Source organism: Aphis gossypii, chromosome X (assembly GCF_020184175.1).
Source record: "Aphis gossypii isolate Hap1 chromosome X, ASM2018417v2, whole genome shotgun sequence".
NCBI classification, from domain to species: Eukaryota; Metazoa; Arthropoda; class Insecta; order Hemiptera; family Aphididae; genus Aphis; species Aphis gossypii.
The window spans coordinates 11,971,328-11,995,046 of record NC_065533.1 but is presented as its reverse complement, the minus strand read 5'-3'; the positions used below and the strand labels follow the sequence as shown (position 1 = coordinate 11,995,046).

At 31.2% G+C, this 23,719-nt stretch overlaps 1 protein-coding gene and 1 pseudogene across 1 annotated transcript; one reads left to right on the top strand and one right to left on the bottom strand.

Moving 5' to 3' along the window:
• Positions 1 to 1,820: 1,820 nt before the first annotated feature.
• Positions 1,821 to 4,737, bottom strand: LOC126552340 (uncharacterized; annotated as a pseudogene).
• A 3,127-nt stretch (positions 4,738 to 7,864) lies between these two features.
• LOC126552339 (gastrula zinc finger protein XlCGF46.1-like) lies at positions 7,865 to 8,447 on the top strand. The gene is made up of 2 exons (XM_050207030.1): positions 7,865 to 7,913; positions 8,104 to 8,447. Exons 1-2 carry the CDS (start codon positions 7,865 to 7,867, stop codon positions 8,445 to 8,447), a joined length of 393 nt encoding a protein of 130 aa, XP_050062987.1.
• The last annotated feature ends 15,272 nt before the right edge of the window (positions 8,448 to 23,719 follow it).

The following is a 23,719-nucleotide window of genomic DNA, read 5'->3' as shown; positions in this document are numbered from 1 at the left end:
AGGCATAAATTAAATTCGTTTTACCACATCCAGAAGGACCAACAACTAAAGCACGACAGGTATTTGGTAAAAGCGCTCCATGTCTTGATTCACGAGTCGTAGGTGGGTCGATGGTTTTCCACTGTAAGTTTTATTTGTTGATCGACAAACTTCATTATAATATAATGATTATGTATAAATAGCTGTGTAATCTTTGTAATCTGACCATTACACGATGTCACCTGTTCGAAGAAACAACAAGAATAAAGGCGGAGGTATAATTAACACTCTTATAAATAAATTACCACTTGAACTTCATTTACCAGGTAATTATACACTCTACCATACACACACACATAAACTAACAATATCACTTTACAAGTTTATAGTTTTTATTTATCATTTTAGGTTATCAGTACTGCGGTCCGGGGACAAAATTGAGAAAACGGTTGGATCGTGGTGATAAAGGTATCAATCCTTTAGATTCGGCGTGTAAAGAACACGATATCGCTTATGATCACAGCAAATCTTTGACAGATCGTCAAAAAGCAGATTATATATTAGAAAATAGGGCTTGGAATAGATTCAAGTCAAAAGACTCAAATTTAAAAGAAAAGTCTGCAGCGTGGTTAGTCACAACGGGCATGAAGGCCAAACGTAAAATTGGTGCAGGATGTGGATTCAAAGCTGCAATAAAGGCGGCTAAAAATGTACTCAAAAAAAATATTAATGAAAAAAACCTGATGAAATTAACAAAAAAATGTGTTGCGGCAGCTAAAAAAATATTCCGTAAAAACGGCAAGAAATCTCGAGTACCTCGTGTTATACCTATACCGAAAACTGGTGGTATGTTACCGTTGATACCAATTTTTGCTGGCTTATCTGCACTCGGAGCGCTAACAGGTGGCATTGCTAACGTTGTAAAAACCGTTAGTGAATTTAATAGAAATGAACCTTCGCATTTGGGCAGAGGATTATATCTCGCACCTAATAAAGGCGGCACGTATAAAATAGAGAAAGGAAAAGGACTATATCTCGCTCCACACGGAGGTGGTTCGTATAAAAGAAAGGGTACCCGTAAATCTTTAAAGAAAACTCCAAAACGGCAAAAAAACTAATTTCTACGTTACCCAAAAGAGCGCTGTATGATTACGAAATTATAAAACATGCGCGCATAATGAAAATACCTCATTTCATCGGAGTGTTTTCTAGAGATAGGTTACCTCCACGACCAAAGCATAAAGAATCAGCGGTTATCAATTTGGACATTGAAAAAAGTACAGGAACTCATTGGGTAGCGTATAAAAAAATTGGAAAACAAGTTACATACTACGACAGTTTTGGTAATCTACCGCCTTCACTAGAACTACAGTTGTACCTCAGTGGATGTAACATACAGTATAATTACACTAGGCATCAACGTTATAACACATTTAATTGCGGGCATTTGTGTTTGAAATTTTTATCATGTATGAAGATAATGAAATGATGGAGAGAGGTGGACCTAGAGCTATAGCAATGCGGATTCAAAAGCAAATCATGCAGAATTGGTTTCCTGATTATATTGATGGTGATTTATGAAAACAATAAATAACATACAGCAAAACAACCCTTTATTTTTATCTTTTAAAAAATTAACAAAATTAAAATTGTGTACTAAATTTATAATTATGTATATGTAACTTAATATATATTAAAACAAAACAACATATATATTTTTTTTATCTAGACTTTTAACAAATTAAAATATAAATTGTATGTACCAGGAAATAATAAAACAAAACAAAATATAGATATGATCTTAATTTTTTTAACTAAAAATATTAGAAATAACAAAAAAATTAATTTAATTTAGAAATTACAGTTGATAATATGGTAACAAGTTTCTCGTCCATTAACAGTCTTTTTTCATCATTTTCAGCCATTTTGTTAAGTGCAGCAGCCATTTGCTTATTGCTTTCAGCAAACATGTTTAATGAAGTAGTTAACAACTAAAATATACATTGATATTTAGTTCAGTTATCTATAATATAGTTAAGTAGATTTCAATAAAATATTAGAAAAGTACCTCCAATTGTTGATTGTTAGTTTTAGCTAAATCAGTGAATACCGCACGTGCATTGCTTAACTGTGTATTAAGTTTGACATCTAGAATTAAAAATGTTTATTAGTACAACTAGATAAATCATTCTATATTTGTAATTCTTAATTAATTACCCCTTTTAGTCTTTTTTAAATTAGTGGTTGGTGTGTTTGAAAATTTAGAATGTTCGGCAGATATGTTTGGCAATATGGGTTGTTTGCCAGATGAATGAACAATGGATGTCTCAGAAATAAAAGATGTATTTGATTCAGCAGGTACATTTATTAGAATGTGTGGTGTCATTGTCTTGTTGGTTTCTATAAGTGAACTTATTTCATTTGTACTATCTTTTATTAGTTCAACAGTATAATAAGGATCGTCAATGATTTCCTCTGCATCAGCTTCTAAAAGTAGAAAATATAAACACAAAATACATATACAAATTAACAAATCGACTGTAGATACCATTTTTTTAGAAACAAAATATTATATTGAAAAATAGAACGAGCTACACAAGTTATACACTTAATTTTAGTTTATAATACTTATATATTAAATACAATTACTAACCAATTATATCTGGATCCTGGTTTGGCCTAATGATGAGTGGAGTAGGTACTATATTCAAAATATCATAATTACCACCAGCCAATTGCTCAACATCATCAGGCTAAAAAACAATAAATTTTAATTCTATAACAAAAAAAAAAAATAAATAAATACTAAATTTCAATACAAACTAACCAGTTCTTCTGGCCACGAATCTGGACATACTGTCCCCTCAACATAATCGTATCCTACTAGTCCTAAAACCTTATTATCAATCTCAGATAACTCAGCTAATTCAATTTGCTTATTGCCAGTTTGTTTCTTATGATTTCTTAAAGCAGATGCTTTTTTTGAAACTTTGGTTTTTAAATCTCTCTAAGACTAAAATTAAATATAAAGATAAAAATAAAAATTAATGAATTGTGTTGAATAGTTTTACATTTTTAATAATGCAAATTTAAACTAGGAATGTTTGGAAATATGTTACACATTTAAAATCCAGCAACAAAAAAGTAGTGTAAGTAGTTTTAGTAATTTATTCAACATTACTATCATATTAATTTTATACTGAAGAAAAATTGAGTATTTTGTTAAAATTTTAGCACATAGGAGGTTTTGTTAATGATATTTTCATTATTGCTTAGTGAAATCTTTTTTCTTTTTTCTATATTTAACTAGGTACATTTACCAAATAATCTCTAAACTACACATTCTTAAAACAATTTTTATGCATGCCACTAGCATTTAAAGAACTTAATATAATACAATTACAAATTGGTATCAGTGAAACTCCAAACAGAGACTGCTACAAGTGGACCATAAAATTAATTTTCAATGATGTTATTTATTTTTGGGCAGCATTGCAGCAATAGTATAGGGTTCATAGTACATTATAAAATTGTATTAAAATACCAAATTACTTCTTTTTTACTTAGGTAGGTATTGCTAATTTTTAATAATATAATAGAACACTTAAAAATAAATCATTCTGAATAGATAACAAATGAATAACTTTAATCAGTTTTAATAAGTAAATGTTGGGATTTAGAGAAAATTCAATATCTCCCAAAAAGATTATTTGAGAATCTAATACGCTTTTAAAATTGTTGGGTAAATTTTATATTTCATTTATTTTTAATGTATTATGGACTGAAAATCTTAAAATTACGAATAAAATCAATTACATGCCCATGTTTTCAAAAAAACTATCAAATAATATTAGTTTTTTGATTCCTAAATAAGATATTAAAAATTAAAATTTTGAAATTTTAATCATAATGTCAATATATACATTTGATTGAACTTGTTATTTTTTCAATTTAATGAAAACTTTACATTTTAAATGATATAATAAATATCATCATATATGCATACGGAATTTTAAGTAAATATACGAGTATTGCCTTTATTAAACAAAATATAATTATAACATAATTCACATGTAAAATATTAAATAAAGATAAAAAAAAACTCCTTTATACCTAGTTAAGTTTAGGTAGTATTTTATTATTTCTACGTTATAAAATGTATGTTTCTACTTGCCTCTTTCCATGACTTAACATTTTTTTCCTTCACACCAGGATTACGAAGGTTATTTAAATTTGTAACCAAGTCTTCCCATGAGCCAGCTAAACTATTTTTCCCATTCAAAGTATGAAATTTGCCCGTAGCTACGTGTGGGTTTTGCACCATATAATCTATCATGAATGACAGCTGTCTGTCATTCCTTCTCCCTTGTCTTGCCTTCTTTAAATTTGTCTCTTGCTCATTTTGAGATCCACTAAGGGTATTCAAATAATAATCAAAAGTTAATAAATAAATGTATAAAAAATACCTAAATAAAATTGTGTATTTCAAAAACCCAAATAGGTAGTCAGATAGTAGATATATAATAATAAAAGTACTTACGATTGAATAGTCGCCCTTTACATAGTGATTTTATGGTTTTCACTTTTTAAATTTTCTGTTTTCACTTTTGCAAATATTCTTTGATAAGAAAACTTGATACACAAAGCCACTGTGATTGGACAAAACTTAAAATCTCCTTGATAATTGATACTATCGGTCGGTTTCTTATCGACTTTGCGGTAGCACAAGTTGTAAGCACAAACTATCGATAGAGTCATTTACAGAAACACATGGTTGATAACGAAGTTCGATACATTTCAGAAAACGTCGATAGTGATCACTATCTAATAAATTCGTTAACTCGGTATCGAGTTACAGAATAGAGCTACTGGTAAGTTAATATTTTGTTGCCTTAAAAAATTGTAGGCTGTTGGAGATTTATAGAACAAAGTTAAAGCTAGATTTTTTTCTTCTAGTGTCCAAGGTATTTGCTTATTTCTAAGTTGCATTGTTACGATTGCTCTAGCATTATTTGATTTAAATCGATGTGGATACAAAAGACTTCGTAAAGTGTTACGAGTCTTAAACCGTACTACACGTTGTTTTAATTTACTAACTTGGATATTTTTATTACGTAATTTAATTTTTTGTTGATCTATTTTCAATTTTTTTTTCCTTGGTGTATCATCCTCATCTGCATAAATCAACCTTTTTGAATTTGGAGTGGGCATATCTACTAAGTCATTTATATTTTTTCTTTTCGGAGTATCTATAATAGACGATGGGCTTGAAAAAATAAGTGTTCGAGTTTCAAAAATATGAACTAAGAATTACGGTCTTCAGAGCTTATAACTGAAAATATTATTTTTGGATGTGCGATTCTGCGGTAAATGTTATACTTACCTGCCGGACCGTCGTTATTTGCAATTGATGTATACAAAAACCCTACAGAACGATAATAAATGCACTCGGGAATGCACTCGTACCACTTACAAAGCTCTAAGTCGAAAGCCTGATTTTACACGACCATCGGAAAGGAGATAAGCTTTATCCGGGTGAGTCCCGCGGTAGACCGACTATGCAAGGTTATAAAAACTACATAATTAAAGTGTTAAATTCCAACATATCAAATTACTTGTCAATATTTTTATTAAATTGTTACAAAGAGGTAGTATTACTTATAGTACTTATAGTAAAATGTATAAATTATTTAAGAATTTTAAAATAGTTAAAATTTGTGTCGTTTATTATTTTTTGAACATTGTCCCTGTAAAAAAATAAATATAACACATAATGAGGTAAATCAGTTGAAAATTAAAACTTTAAGTATACCTTGGATAAAATGAAGGTTTTTTCTTTTTTATAATGGATTCAGGTGTATTTGTCAGGCAGGTTAATTCTTTGTTTTTGTAGGGTATTAAACTGTTACTTCTTATGTATTCATTAATTTTATTTATATTTTCTCTATAGATTTTAAGTTGCGTACGGAAATCTGAAGTAAATGATATTAAATTTGTGTGAAGGTGATTTTTAATGATTGAAGTTAAGTTTTGTTTTAGAAGAAAAGTTTGTTTTTTTAAGATTGATAAGTTGAAGTTAATGGGGTTAGGTTTAAATGGGGTAAAATTTCGAAAAATGAAAATTCTCGTTTACGAAATGTTTTACGGGAAAACCGCGAGAGATAGGACGAAAGTCGTAAGACAAAAAATTGATCCCCTTAACCAGCTTCACAAGTTGTATGCTTTTGATTTTTCGTAAAACCGTTATTAAGGATTTTTAAACGTCGTACTTAGGTCGAACGGATTTGAAAACCCAAAATTTGAAATAACGAGTTTTTGGAAAAAAGAAAAAATGAATCTGGTGTAGAATCACATTTAGAACATTTTAACTTCTGTGATAAATTGTCGTTTATATTTTTTAAGATGAAGGCGGAAATCTTCTGTGAAGGAATTTAAGTTTGTTTGAAGATGTTCTTGAAGGATAAATGATAAATTTGTTGATAGTATATAGTAAAATTATTTTTTTTAGATACATACACAATCATGTCAAAATCAAAGTACAAATGTCTTTCTAATTTTTTCCAATTTGGAAACGATCTCACGGAAATTATGATAGAATTCATATTTATATATTCTATATCCGTCATCGGTAAACACACTATTGGTGTCATAAAAGCTGTCAATATATTCATATAAAATATTGAATTTTGCACACATAATTATGTTGTCATATGCCTCATGCAGGAGCTTACCAAACACTGGATTCTGTTTACTGTAATTAATTTCAATAAATGTGTAAATGTAAATAATTAAAAATGTTCACAGTGTGATGACGATAAATGAGAACATTCAATAACTATGTGCAGGCTTCATATATTTCAATTCTGATTTATTGGTTAAATTAAATAAGATCAACAATAAATGGTGATAGAAATTTGATTTTTTTTTTGCACCTTTATTAATTATTATTTTTTTGATGAATTTAGAAATTAAGAAATTTGAAATTGTAGGTTTTTTAATATATTTTTAAGGAGTGGGACAAATAAGTCCCATTGGTCATTTAAGGACTATACTTAAAAGTCCCTATGGTCCGTTAGGACACTACTATTTTCTTATTCCCTATGATAAATAAGTAATAATTAGTTAAAATTTAATTAATTAATTAATTAAAAATATAATGACCATTTTAAATATGTATATAATTCATATTTCAAATTAACAACAATATAAACTTAAAGAAAATAGTTATAGTATCAAAAACTAAATGGTCAATTTTTTTATATTGCAGACTAATATTAAGAACATTGAGTGGTTACTATGTTCAATATTATAAATGTATATACGACAAAAAACCATCCGCTAAATTTGTTCTGTATAATATATTATGGATAGTGTTGTATTTATTTTTTATAAAATTATAGTTATCACTAAATATTTTAAACTTATCAAATACGATATTTGGTATAAAATTAAACATTTTCAGGTTCTTTAATTGGTCAAATTTGGAAATATTCCAATTAATAGGAATGGTTTGCTTAATTTTATTTGGTATTTGCTTCCTGTAAATAATAGATGTTTAAAATATGAAAATATGCATATATCAATGTATAAGAAACTTACCTAGTTTCAAATTCAATGATGTTTTTCAATTGTTTACTATTAATCGCATTATTTATTTTTTTTTTATAGTTGTTAATGTGTTTAGTTTTTTGTTTTTTTAAATTTTTATCATTAGAAATTATTTGAGAAACTATTGTATTTTTATGTACCTTGTAATCATTAAATAAATTATTGTTCTGTATTATACTGAAAATTTTGTAGTGTCAATTATGTGTGTGTTTTATTTTATTTGTACTATTTATTATAAATTATGACATAAGTTTTTACTTATATTACAGTAGAGACTATGGCAGGGGACAACCCACCAGATACAGTGAACATTCTTAAAACAGAAGGTAATACAGCAGTTTTTTTTTAAACATTTTACTTTTATCGTGGGAAATTTCTGCCCTATCGTCAAGTATATTCATATATAGCTCACACAATATTCAATTGTACAAACCACATATCAATAGTTTAACTACAAGCATTTTTCTTTTCTTTTTTTAAATTAAATTATGACATAAGTTTTTACTTATATTACAGTAGAGACATTGGCAGTTGACCAAAGATCTTCGGACACTGACCCTTCTTCATCTGATGAAGATGTAGTGGAAAACATATTAGATGACGAAGGATCAATAAAATCAACGGGCACAAGTGACATGGACTCACCTTTTAAATATCATTGCAACGAATGTGACTTATGGTTTAAATACAATTGTTGGTTTAAAAGGCACATGGTTGTCCACAACCCTGGGACCTATGCCTGTCAATATTGTCCCAAATTATTCAAAAGAAAAGATACTATGCGGGAGCACCAACACCTTCATTTAGATGGTCCCAAACATAGGTGCCAGGAATGCCAGGAATCGTCAGTTTACGGATGAATATCCAATGTCAAATTTCAAACGCTCATAAAAATTGTTTTTGACTTTCTGGTAAACTTTTTTTCTGATATAAAAATAGAAACACATATGGAGAATCTTGTATTAAATTTTCAAATTTTAGGTTTAAATAGAAAAATTTTTATGAATTTCTTAATCCAAAAAAGTAACGAATTTTCATGATTTTTACGTATTTTTTCGCCATTCTAACTTTAGACGCTTATAAAAAACAAATTTTAAAATATGCTCAACTTTTTTTTTAATTTTCACTTACAAAAAGTTATGAAAAACCTTGTATTAAATTTTCAAGTTTTTTGACAAGGTAAATTTTTTATATCGACATTTAAAAAAAAATTACCGAAAACTTCTTAGGCCTATAAAAAGCTCAAAAATCAGCAAAATATTTTGAAAATTTCGTGGTATATACTACCAGGGATGGTAGCAAAGAACATTTGCAATATTACAGTGAAGGTTTCAAGTCGGTAGTACTATTATTCGATAAGTAATTAATTTTTGAAATCAAAATTTGCACATCTACCGGGTGATTACACGTTAAACTGTCAATTTCCAGCCGTCAGCTCAGTGCACCCAGGGTTTTTAGTATTTTTACACGAAACTAGCAGGGACGGTAGCCAGAAACATTTGCAATATTACAGTCAAGGTTTCAAGTCCTTTTATGTTACATTTCACATAGAGTATCCTGTAATTTGGTGGTACTCACTCGGTTAAGTATACATAGACTCACTTTTAATATAGTTTTACATAATTTAAATTTAAAACAAAAATCAATATTTCATTGTTATTTTAGTATATTACTACAATTTATACATTCATCCATATACATTTGCAATTCATTACTCCTGTAAAAAAAAAATTAAAAAATTATAACAAATAATCAGGTAGTTAAGAGGACGTCGCACCCGCATGGCTGGGTATGTTATGAACGTAAGGAAAAAACATCCTGGTGAGACGTCGATTTAATTTAAAAAAAATAACATACCTTGGATAAAATGATGATTGTGATTTACTTATAGAATTTGGTGTATTTATTACTGATGATATTAAATTATTATTTTGTATGGACTTTAAACTGTTTATTTTTATGTAATTATGAATTTTTGTAATATTAGATTTATATGTTTTTAGATGGAGTCGGAAATCAGAATGGAAAGTGACGAGATTTGTTTTGAGGTGATAGTAAAGGGAAGAATTTAAATTTTGGTGAAGGAAATTAATTTTGTTTGTTAAAATTGAAAAGTCGAATTGATGGGGTTTTATGTTATGGTTTCTGAAGTAGTAATGATATAAATCAGGATGTGTACGTACGATGGTATGAAATAATTTATAATTGTTTAAATTTTTGATTGAGGAAAATGAATGTTGGTTTAAATGTCCGTGTAGTTAGCCGCCCAACATTACCCCTCCTAACTCATATTTGGAAATCTTTTAGTAAGTCATTAGTAATTATTTGTAAGCACAAAATCAGAATTTGTAAGTCAACAACTTTCGATGTATCCCTGAAAGTTTGGCCAGCCGGGTCACTTCAACTTTTTAAAAAAAATTTTTCACCCCTGCAAAGCGTTCCATTAGTAAGTATTTGTAAGACCAAATTCGAACTTGAAAAAGTTGTGATTCAAAAAGTTTTGGTTAAAAAATTCAAAAATTAACAAACTTGATATCAATAAAACCGAAATATTATACTTACCAATATGGTACAAAAATTGTATTAGATAATTATTATTTCAATTAATTATTTGTAAATTACCAACTTAACTTCAGAGTAAAAAGTGGCCAAGTGACAATTTTTCACTTAAACATTTTATAATTAACTATGAAAAATGTATTATACTCTTATAATATAATTATATTATGATTAATTTAGTCATTACATATTTTCCTAAAACTTAAGATCAATCAAATTAATATTTTACTTAAATTTTTAAAATAACAAACTTTATTTTTACCATCACAATTAAAATAAATACAATATTATACTTTTTTTTTTCTTAAAAACAATTGAACAGATTTAAAAAAAAAATTATAAGCTTTAAAATAGAACACAATATTTTTATACCTTTACTTATACTTTAAAATAAACAACATTATAACAACAAACATAAACAATATATTTTAGTTATTATCATAATTCTAATCAATTACAAGAATTTTGTGTATCACATAACTTAATTATAATAATATAATACTAATGAGCAACATTTTGAATTTTAAATAAAAGATTAAATTACTTTTATAATATTTAATTAGATAAAAACACGATGTAAACTTTATAAGAATTATAACTTTTTATTGACAAGTTCTTTAAATAACTACAGTAGGTACCTTATTTTATTTTAATCAGTCTTAAAATAAATTATATTAATCAGACTCATTTTCAGATTCAGAGATTATCACTGTATCCTTTTGTTTTGAACATGTCGGAATACTTTGATACCACTCATGGAATTCTACAGGAATGGCTTCAGTCTTACAAAGTTTCATGAGATCTTATTTTTTAAGGTTATCAGGATATTTTGTTTGTTCTACCTCTTCCACTAACGCGTATACTTTTTTAAAACTCTTCATCTGAATAGTTATATTTAAACTGTATAACACCAGGCTCAGTTTTCTCATATTTTAAAACCTTAATTTTTAACTAATTCACTTTATTACCTTGTATATCAGTTGTACGGTTTTTTATTATTAAACTTGCTAAACTTTTCAAGTCAAGAAAATCAGTATATTTCAATTCTTGAACAGTGTAGCTAGAATATTTTTTATTATACCTATTAGAACGAACTAGTCGACAAATTTAAGCCAGTCATGCATAGTATACACACGAATATTTTTTCTTGCTGCCTCAATTGTGCAATGCATGCTGTCCACTTCCATGTACGAATGTCCACTCTCCATGAAATTATGTGTTATAACATCAATTTTTGAATGCGTGACAATGTATAAGAATAAAGCTGCTGTACCTATATTTATTCCTATTTTGACCACTGCAAGTATCAGAAAATAGGGAAATATAATTTATATTTGATGGGAGCTGTTCAATCCATTTTAGTAAAGCTGTACTGATTTCTGAACTTCCTTTTTGTCCGTTTATTTCAGTCCTTAAAAAACAAAAGGCATTGTGTGGGGGTGCAGCCTCATACAAAGTTAAATTGTAAGTACAAAGTTTTCTACTGTAGTACATACTAGAGACATCAGAACTAGGAATCTGTAATACACTTTGTAAGTCAAATGTAGCACTGCAAAAATTATTGCAGTTTGAAGCTTTTTCTTTGTCAAAGTTTTTAGCTGCAAACGATTCATCCCTTTTTCGAATATGATCTGTTCATAATACTTAATTGAAATATAACAAAATATTGTTCTGTTATTAAATTAGTAAGCAATATATTATTATTATAATTTATAATACTTCGAAATCATTACTAACTATCATCATTATTATTAGTGCATAAAGCAATGAGCTTCCTACAACGACTAGAGCGAGTGTTCATTATTTGAAATATGACTTCCTTCTTATTAGTTATTAGGAACTAGGTATTATAAATTATTAAAACAAATAATAAAATTTAAAACATAAAAACATAACAAATTACTTATTAACTTGTATTATTATCAATTAACATAACGTATAATATAAAGAGACGTACATAATAGAGCTGTTAAGTTCGTGAACGAATAGTTCATATGAACTATTCTTTAAAATGAACTATTCCGTACTAAATCAGTGTATGTTGTTTAATAGTTCACAGTTCGTAAAAAGATTATGTTGGTATTAACTATTAAGGATGGTCACTATGATTGATAAGAAGTGTGAATGATATGAACATTATGAACTGAACTATGTAGTTGTTTAAAACCAAGGTTTATAGATTATAATCTATAATTTATAATTTATAAACCTAGGTTGTGAACTACTGAACAACTGAACTAGGTAGACAACTGTCAACTAGGCATGGGTGCATGACGTATTGACGTCGCATGTGAACTATGTTACTAGTACTATGAACTATTCGTTCACGAACTTAAGAGCTCTACCGGAGTGTAGACTGTAGTAGTAGTACAGTAACTGTAGTGTAGTTCATCAAGTTCATAAAGTTTCTGAACGATAATACGACATGAACTACACGGCTTTACGATTATTTTGATTTACGATGTTTATTTTACGTCTTAGGTGTCAGTCAATAATTCAGCACTCGCCACTTACTCGCAGCACCTAACCTAACACGTGTTCGTCAAATTTAAAGAAGTATTTAAAAATTAATAGCAAGTAAAAACTAAATACTTTTACTCATATTATAAAAATGTTAAAATAAGATAAAAGTATATTAATAGTAAAATTAAAGTTAGTTATTAATTACAGTCACAATAATTTAATAATTTTCAACTACAAACTACAAAGTTACTTGCAAATTTTCGAGATTTTGACACAGATCGTAAAATTATGATGTTTATACACTTAAAAATAAAATACAATAATTGTTAGATAAAAAAAAGATAAAGGTATATAAATACTAAGATTAGGTGTGTCAGTAGTAATTATTACATGTAATTTAGTCTAATATTGTAATATGTAAAAAACATAGTATAATAGATATGTATAATAACATAATTTGGTATAATATAGTAATGTGTCAATAATACATTTTGTCATAAATGAATAATATAAATAATATAAGAGATTAATTGATTTGGTATGTACTATTAAATTAAATGATATTCATAAGTTATTATGTAAAAATATTAATTGAGATGCTTTTTTTGTGTTTAGACTATTTCTCTTTTGAGTAATTATTTGACCGGCTACAGAAAAAATGCGTTCGCATGGCACACTTGTAGCTGTTATACAAAGACGCTTTAATACAAAAGTGTGAAGTCTAGGGTAAATAGATTTACGCTCATGCCATCATTTCAATGGGTCATCGTGTCTGTCAATCAATGGTTTTTGCATGTATCTATCCAATTCAATTATACCAGCAGCTGTAGGATTTTGAATGGATTTTAATTGCCCAACTTTGTTTTCATAAACTTTCCAGAGCAGAGAAGAAGATGGTTTGGAAGTACTTGTTACTGTTTCTAATGACTGTTCTGGATTAGAATCTGATGGTAATTTTATGTTGCTTATCCTTGTTCTTAAAATGTCTAACGCCTTGTCAAATTTATTTTCACTTCTAAAACCATATTTTTTAAACCTAGGATCCAGGATTGCTGCTTGAGAAATTAATTCATTATCTTCAATTTCATCAAAACGTTTTTTTTAATTCAGACTTGAGAGAAATAGCCATTTGATTTACTTCACTAGGAATATTAATATCTAAAACGAACATATCGATAGTATGGAACATAGAACTCACTAATACTATCACTTTTGAAATTGAAACTGTTTTCTCAGAGCTAATTTCTTCAGTAACTTCATAAAATATTTGTAACACCTCAACAGCTTTTTCTATTACTTCCCATTCAGCCGGTGTTAAAACTTGAATATTACTTTGGAGTATTGCCAAAGTTGATAATACGGCATCCTTAATGGTAATAATTCTTTTTAACATATCATATGTGGAGTTCCACCTAGTCACAACATCGTGTTTTAATTTTAATTCAGGTAAACCCATGTTTTTTGTGCAGAATATAATTTTGAAAGAGCTGAACTACTTTTCTTAAAAATTCTACTATACATTTGACTTTTTTTGATGGTGTCGATATGTGTTCCAAAGAATGCTGTACAGCTAAATTTATTGAGTGTACAAAACATCCAATATGTCGATATTTCATTTCACGTACTGCTGCTGTTATATTTGGAGCATTATCAGTAACTATAGCTACAAATTTATTATCGATGTCCCACTCAACTGTAATGTTTTTTAGGTAGTTTGCCAAATTTATTGAAGTATGTCTATCATTGAATTCTTCACAAAAAAGACATATAGAAGAAAGTGTGCCATTAGGAGCAATTAAATGAGCAGTTATTGCTAAATAATCTCTATTATTAATACATGTTCAACCATCAGTTGTAAGTGAAACAGCTGTAGAACTTTTTATTTGTTGTTTTAGATTTTCCAATGTACAGTTGTATAATTTAGGAATTAAATTTTTTGAATCTGTTTGTCGGCATGGAAGCTGATATCCAGGGTTTAGCATCTTAACAAATTTTCGAAATTCCTTATCATCCACCATACGAAATGGATAATATCTATTTAGAATTAAAAACTCTAAGAAACCTTGTTTTATTCTTGTCACTTGATCATCTAGTTGTTTTTATCTAACAATAGAGACTGGCTTTTTACTTTGTATAAAATTAGTAATACTACTTTGCTGTTTTATATTAAAATGTGGGGTATTGGATTTTACCGGAATTCCTATAACAGTTATATTTTATCATAAAAATAAGTATAAGTATAAGTAACCAACTCCGAAAAAAAAATCGCAACATGACGCCTATGGGTCATAAAACACCCTTCACCATGCCACCATGTACATAATACTATGACCTTGTCAATTTTATGAAAATCATTAGTTAGTTTGAACTTTTAAAATTGTAATTATCTCAAATAAATAGTTAAATTAATATGTAAATACCGGGATCGTCTATACTATCTTTTTCATGTATTATTTCAGTGGGTTTTGGCACCGACAAAATAACTGCAGGATGTACAGTTCTAAAGTGTCTGCTTAAATTACCAAATGAACCTGCTGCAACACTCAATATTTTGGAGCAATAACCACATTTTGCTTTATCATTTTCTAAATCACGAAAATGATTCCACATAGTACTTCTTTTCCGTGGGGCCATGTTATAAGTTCTTTAATAATAATTAAAATGTAATCACGAACGAACGAACGTCGGATACGTACTGCTTCTCATTTCATCTTACAATTTAGGATCTAGTTGTCATTAGGTTTTACCACAACTACCTATTTAATAGACTAATAATACTTCATAATTTGTTAAATGAATAATATTTTTCAAAAATATTAATTTCAGTTTATAAATGTACATTTTTTTCTTACCTACTAGCCGCTAATAATAAATAATAATTATAAAAATTATAATTTATATATAATATATAATATATAAAGTATAGTACTTATAGAGTTTGGTGTATCTATAACTGATGATATAAACATATGATTTTTCATAAATTTTAAGCTGTTTTCTTTAATGTAATTGTCGATTTTTGAAATATTAGAGTTATAGGATTTTAGATGGAGGCGGAAATCAGAATGGAAGGAGTTTAGATTTGTTTTTAGGTGATCGTAGAGGATGGAATTTAAATTTTGATGAAGGAAATTAATTTTTTTTTTTAATTGAAATGTCGAAATCGTGAGGTTTTAAATTATAGCGCCAGGAATAGTTTTGAAACACAGAAAGAGGTATATTTACGATTGTATAAAATAATTTGGATCTGTTTAAATTTTTGAATGAAAATGAATTTTGGTTTAATGAGTAATGATACGGAGATTTTAAAGAGGATCGGAAGCGTTTGAGAATTTTTTTGTTGTTTAAAGTAAATACTGATTTTCTAAGAAGGAAACTTGAAAATGATTCATTAAAATTTAATTTTATTATTTTGGAAAATATTATTATGTTTTTTATCAGGCATTTCATCTGCAATTTTTTTAAATTATAATTATTATAACTATATATAATACATTTTGGAAATATTTAATAAAATATGTATATGTAAATAACTTACGGAAATATCATTATCATATTTATTTTTATTTAACCATTGAAATATACCAATAATTATGACTTCAATATTTGTAAAATCTTTAATTTTTTCTATTATACATTTTTTATAATACTTTCCAATATCTAAATACACTGAGTATACTGAGTTACACCCTTTCTGTAAATAGATGTATATATGTAAAAATTATTTGTGATTTAAATTTAAATTAATTTTTTTTCAGGAACTTACACTATCATATCAATATTAAAATATTTATTTTTTTCTAAATCCTCCAATTTCGAAACTATATGTCTAAAATTATAAAAATATTCATTGCGATATATGGAATACCCTCCTTCCGTTAATGCGTCGTTTAAATCATAGAATTTATCAATATGTTGGTAAACAACATTAAATTGTGCACATAGCATCATATCAAATATTGTGTCATGCATTAATTTTGCAAAGATTGGATTCTGTTTACTGTAAATAATTGTAAATAAATGTAAATGTATATAATTAAAAATTTATACAGTGAATAATATAAAAATAGTCCTACTCTTTAATTTACTCTTTATATCTTTTAAATTTAATATATTACTTTGTTTTGGTATATTACACATTGGCGTTTCTATGTTAATGAGATCGAGAGGAAGTTTGAATGCTGAGTGGGCCGTCCTCTCCCCTCCAAAAGCGTAGCAGCAATGCCAGAAGATGCAACAGCCAAAGCAATACTACGATTGCTCCTTACTTTTGTCAAAAGCAAGTTTATAAGAAAAGTTTTTCCTGTTCCTGCAGGAGCACTTAAGAAAAAATTTTTTCCAGTATCAGATTTAATGCTGTGCATTATCCGACTATAGACATTGTATTGCTCGTTCGTCTGTAAGGCCTCGTTGCTCACTACTACCTTTGTTAAGGTATTCAGGTCGTAGTTTATCTCTCTCTGATAGACTATGTTTTTAAAGTTATTTTCTACCATTTGACCTCGATCAATTGCATTAACATCATTCCTCCCCACAGCATCTTTGAGATGAATATAGTTCTCAGCTCTTAGCTGTTTCTGATGATTCCTAATAAAATTCAACCTTTCAGTTTCAATTTTTGCGTATATGTCGACCAAATATTGACTGAAGAGGGAGCGGAAGTATACAATATGGTATATTTTCGTATAAAGTCCATAAAATGATTATGATGGGGGTGTCTGTCCATAAGCGGGCTGTTGAGAGGTTCTGGCAAATGTTTAAAAGATGGAAGCTGCACTTTGCCATTATTGCAGCACTTTCCGGGGTTTTTTCTTTCCATTTTAGAGCATTGCAGTATTTGCACTTGTGGTTCATAGAACCAAGAGCTATAGTTTTTTCTGCCTCATAAACCAGGTCAGGATTGTACGTCATTCCTTAGTTGACCATTATTTTCCATGGAAGTGTCAGTCTTTCAACTTTCCGGCAGCTCTGCCTATCTCAGGATTATCTAGCTGGTACCTGGCAACTGTAGATCTGTTCACTAAAGGATTACGAAGTGCATATGTCTTTGCAGAGTTTTTAAGTTGTTTTTTTCTTATATTGCCAGTGTATCTGGCACGGCGTTTTCTACCATTCTTCAGGGATAAAGAGAAAGGTGATTGCTGTAATATGGAATTTCTCTGAGGGATCAATATTTCTGACTCATTAGGCAGATATACATCAAAATGACCCCTAGAGAGATTTTGCGTAAAACGCATCCTCAACACAGGGTAACCTTCAATACCAAAACGCTCATAGAGCTGATAATTGCGGTAAACTTCAAAAACGTAGTTGAACAATTATCCAGCGGCCACCAATTCACATAAACCACCATAAGTATATAGTTGAGAAATGTCAGCAAAATACTCAGCGGAGTTCATATAGTTATCCCCATTGTTGTCGTGAGACATGATAGAAAACTCCGTCCAATTTTTTGTTACGTGGCTCACAATAAGCTTGCGTATTTCTCTGGCCAGTTTTTGTTCAGTTCCGTACATAAGATAGAAGAGCGAATTAAATAAACAGGCACCATTTCATGTGAGATACCATTTCCCCATTCACGTTTAATAACTCGATGACAACGGTGGCTAATCGTCAATGGTGGGGAGTGAGTAGGGCTGACGGAGTTGTAGACAGCACGTATTCACCATTTCGCGTTATCTTTGTACTTTGACCGTCTACCGCCCGTACCTATTGTGTGTTGCAATCGCGGGTCGCCGATAACTTCGACTATAGGCTATATATAATTGGTTGTTATTATTAAATTGTGAATTCCACTTATTATTAGCACTATCAATACACTGAACAGCGATTAACAGTTGGAAAAAAATACATATATATAGCTTTATAAAATGTATACAAACTTTAAAAAAAGACTAAATGTAAATGTATCAACACATAAATCAGGTTGTTATAGCAACTATTTATAAACAAAAATTCCATCGTAAATCAAAAAATCCCCGTTTTAGCAACCCTTTAAAATGCGAATTTTGAAAAATCCTTTCTTAGTGCGCCGCTACATTGCTTAAGGCAACTCTGTACAAAATTTGAGGTCTCTATACCCAGCGGTTTGGTCTGGGCGTTGATGAGTGAATCGTGTCAGACCCGACACGGCGTTGCCCGTGTAATTAGTTCCCCTTTTGGCATTTTCATAGGTCGTGTGTTATTGTTTAATTTAATTGTTTGTGTGTGTGTGTGTGTGTGTTAATGCTATTGTTATAGCACCATTAGATTCATTGATAACATTTATTTATAGGATGTGAATATTGTTATTATTTTTTTTATTATTATTATAGCACCTCCTTATAAACTACATTGGTTGTTCTTCCGTTTGGGGCAAGAAATGTACGATATCTCTATTTTCAAATTGCTGACTTCCAATTATCAGAGCTATTTCATTTTGTGTTGGTGCGTTAAAGCGACCAACATGAGCATTATTTGGTTTTCTGTCTGCACGGATGACCACTTTAAATTCTTTACAGTTCTTTTGCACCGCATTAATCGTGGTCTTAAATTGTTTGACATAACTGTTTTTTTCATGGAGCATGCTTTGCAATTGTTTGACCAACCCTGGTTTGATGTCTGTAAAATTGGCGCACCTAGAGCGAACTTCCCTCTCATCCTCTCCTACAAAATATATTTGTAAAAATTGGACATTCTGATCAGGTTTATGCATGAGACTCCCTATCAAATGATACACCTGTCCTTGAACTTTGAAAGTAGGCATAAATCCTTCTGTTACAAGTTTTTGAGCCCCAAATGATGTCATTTGAAAACACCCATTGTATTTTCGTATAAGGTCCATAAAATGATTATGATTGGGGTGTCTGTCCATAAGCAGGCTGTTGAGAGGTTCCGGCAAATGTTCAAAAGATGGAAGCTGCACTTTGCCATTATTGCAGCACATGCCGGGGGTTTCTTCTTTCCATTTTAGAGCATTGCAGTATTCGCACTTGTGGTTCATAGAACCAAGAGCTATAGTTTTTTCTGCCTCATAAGCCAGGTTAGGATTGTACGTCATTCCTGAGTTGACCATTATTTTCCATGGAAGTGTCAGTCTTTCAACTTTCCGGCGGGGATTAGTATGCTCATATCGAGACTTAGCAGCTCTGCCTACCTCAGGATTATCTAGCTGGTACCTGGCAACTGCAGATCTGTTCACTAAAGGATTACGAATTGCATATGTCTTTGCCGCGTTTTTAAGTTGTTTTTTTCTTATATTGCTAGTGTATCTGGCACGGCGATTTCTACCCTTCTTCAAGGATAAAGAGAAAGGTGATTGCTGTAATATGGAATCTCTCTGAGGGATCAATATTTCTGACTCATTAGGCAGGTATACATCAAAATGGCCAATAGAGAGATTTTGTGTAAAACGCATCCTCAACACAGGGTAACCTTCAATACCAAAACGCTCATAGAGCTGATAATTGCGGTAAACTTCAAAAACGTAGTTGAACATGTGCCCAGCGGCCACCAATTCACATAAACCACCATAAGTATATAATTGAGACATGTCAGCAAAATACTCAGCGGAACTCATATAGTTGTTCCCATTGTTGTCGTGAGACATGACAGAAAACTCCGTCCAATTTTTTGTTACGTGGCTCACAATAAGCTTGCGTATTTCTCTGGCCATTTGCTCAGTTCCGTACATAAGATAGGAGAGCGAATTAAATAAACAGGCACCATCTCCTGTAATAGGTACAACGATGTGAGATACCATTTCCCCATTCACGTTTAAAAACTCTATGACAACGGTGGCTGATCGGTCAATGGTGGGGGGGTGAGTAAGGCCGACGGAGTTGTAGGCAGCACGTATTTACCATTTCGCGTTATCTTTGTACTTTGACCGTCTACCGCCCGTACTTACTGTATGTTGCAATCGCGAGTCGCCGATAACTTTGCCTATATGTATATAGATTAATTACACTGTGTATACACTTTACAGTGTATCAATACACTGAACAGCGATTAACAATTTGAAAAAAATACATATACATATAGCTATATAAAATGTATACAAACTTTAAAAAAATAACTAAATGTAAGTAACATAAATCAGGTTGTTATAGCAACTATTTATAAACAAAAAACAAAAAAGGAACCTCTGTACAAAATTTTAATTAGCTGTAATAATAAAGTGATAAATGTGTTAACACATAAATCAAGTTGTTATAGCAACCATTTATAAACAAAAATTAAAAACAAAATTTCCATCGTAAATCTCAAAATCCCCGTTTGAGCAACCCTTTAAAATGCGAATTTTGAAAAATCCTTTCTTAGTGCGCACTTACATTGCTTAAGGAACCTCTGTACAAAATTTCAAGTCCCTATACCCAGCGGTTTAGTCTGGGCGTTGATGAGTGAATCGGGGCGGTCTCCTATATGTATATAGATAACTGTATTAATCTATTAATCTTTTTTTATCTATTTATTTTATTTATTTATTAATCTAAATGTAAATGTATCAACACATAAATCAGGTTGTTATAGCAACTATTTATAAACAAAAATTCCATCGTAAATCACAAAATCCCTGTTTTAAGCAACCCTTTAAAATGCGAATTTTGAAAAATCCTTTCTTAGTGCGCCTCTGCGTAGCTTAAGGAACCTCTGTATAAAATTTGAAGTCCCTATACCCAGCGGTTTTGTCTGGGCGTTAATGTGTGAAACGGGGCGGTCTCTTGTATGTATCATTCAAACTATAATATCCACGATTTAAGATAGTATGGTTGCCCGTCGACTTGAGATAAGATAAACCATAAAGTGAAACCATGAAGACTAGAGATAAGGTGGCAACTCGTTGACATATAGTAAGACATAAAGTATTTAACACTAAACAATATAATATTAATATAATAAGGCCAAATTCTGCTGGCCATCTGCACAAAAATTGGTTCTATAAAACATCGCACACTAATTTCTCCACTAGTCTCCATGGTGGTCAAATCCTAGGCTGGCTTGGAGTATAATTAACCCGTATTAGATAGGGACATATTTGATTTTATTACCTTTAAAAAATTATAATTAAAAAACTAAAAATCGTATTTAAATTATAATTACACCATCGCATAAGAGGTCTATGATGGGTAACCATACTATCTTAAACCGTGATTCGTGATAATAACACAGATAGGTACATATGTTTTAATTTTAATAAACTTCAAATTAAGGAGGATTTTTAAGATTTGTTATTGAGAGACAGTGGCGTATTTACAGGGGGAAGATATAGGGGATCCCCCCTGGGTTATTTTTACTAATAAGTTTAATAATGTCGTACGTGTATGACAGCATTACAGAATGAAATTATTGAAAACACTTAATTATAAAAATAATATTGAATATTAATTTATTAAGATTTTGGAAATGCCCGTAGTCTATAGGTACATGACTTACTGCTAAATATGTATATGATTGAAAATAATTCGTATCATAAATCGTAAAATGTTGTAAAATGCCGTCAATTATCATTATTGTCAATAACAATTCGGCTATTATCAAGATTCAAATAATAGGCGTTTGTTTGCTATTTTAAAATATTTTGCAGGGCAAAAGCTTGTATGTACATATAAATAGGCATTCAAATAATTCAATGGAATACAAATGATTATCAAACTTAAGCACTAAAATACGAGAAATTACTTATTTTTATAATTTATAATTGCATTAGTTAATTTTTAATCCAACATAATAATTCACTTTTTATTTTAGTCGAATACTTGCTCTAGTACCAGTAGTATATGTTACGGGGAGACGATTTGTAAAGCAGTCCGGCGACCGGAGCCGCCTACAGATCCACCACCTTTTCGTTGTCGGGCGCGTTACCTCCTCCCCCGCGAGCACTTAGTGAATCCCCTAGGATCAGGCACCAGCTTTCACGCGGCGGCATCCGTGTGTGGACGGTCATGAGCGACGCGTGCGGCCAGTGGTGCGGGGTAACCCCGTGTCAACCCCTTCTCCTATCTAGCATACTCCCGGCGCCACCACGAGTCCATCCTCATACGTCTCGGGCGCGAGACGCTCGATGTGGGGCTAAACCATGTGGCCGCGCCTCGGGGATCGGACGCGCGACATAACGTCGGAGCCTCGCTCGGTAGTTCGGTCAATCGTTATGGCCGCTGAGCCCGGGGTTTTGCATCTCCGACAAGTTTCGGACCAATTCCAAAAACTCGCAACCACCTATCCCGCAAAGCGTCCCTCCGCGACCAGGGCTGGGCTATACCGCGAAGTTTCCTGAATTGCTGCGGTAACGGCGCAAAGGTAGGGTCCCGCTTCCTACACCGTGTTGTGGGTTTCACGTGCAATTGTAGCGTCCCCAGCTCCGAGCCAGCCGGGGGCGCGCACTTGTTTCGCCGTAGTAAGGGGTCTGGCCTTTCGTTCGTTTATGGCTCTCGGACTGAGTATGCCGCACTGTCTTAATGAGGTCCTCCAATTCCTCTTTCAGTAGCCCTAGACCTCAGTGCTTCGGCCCAAGGGTGTTTAACGGTCGCCTTTTTCGCTAAGTGATTACTGAATGTCCTTTTCTGGTCAAAAGTCACTCCCAGGTATTTCGCCGTGGAGGTCTTTTGACTTTCAGTTCCCCAATTCTCAGATTCAAGGGCTTATCGGGCGTTAATGACCCCTTAAGCCAGATGTTTTGTGTCTTGACCGCCGAGAAGGATAGCTTTCTTTCATTCGCCCAGCGGCGTGCCCTCTCGAGCAATTCGTTTGCTCTTTCCGTTAGCTCCCGACGGTGTTTACCCACAATCAGGAACGCTAGACCGTCTGCATACGCGACGATCTCTGTACCAACGGCCAGGTCGTCGCTCAGTAGCGGGTTCACCGCTTGCCGCCATTGGTCTGGCCCGAACTGACTCCCCTGCGGGCAGCCCCTCGTCAAGGTTCTTGACATAAGTTCTCCCCCACGGATATATGAGCCCGACGCCCGTCTAGGTAGCTTTTCGTGAGGTTCGATCAGGCCGTCGCTGCAGCCGTTGGACTGCAAGTCCTTAATAGGGTGGGGCCACCAGAGGCAGTCAAATGCGCCCGTTATGTCAAGAAAGATTCCGAGCACATACTTTTCCGTGCGTTAGACAGTCCTCCCAACACGCGG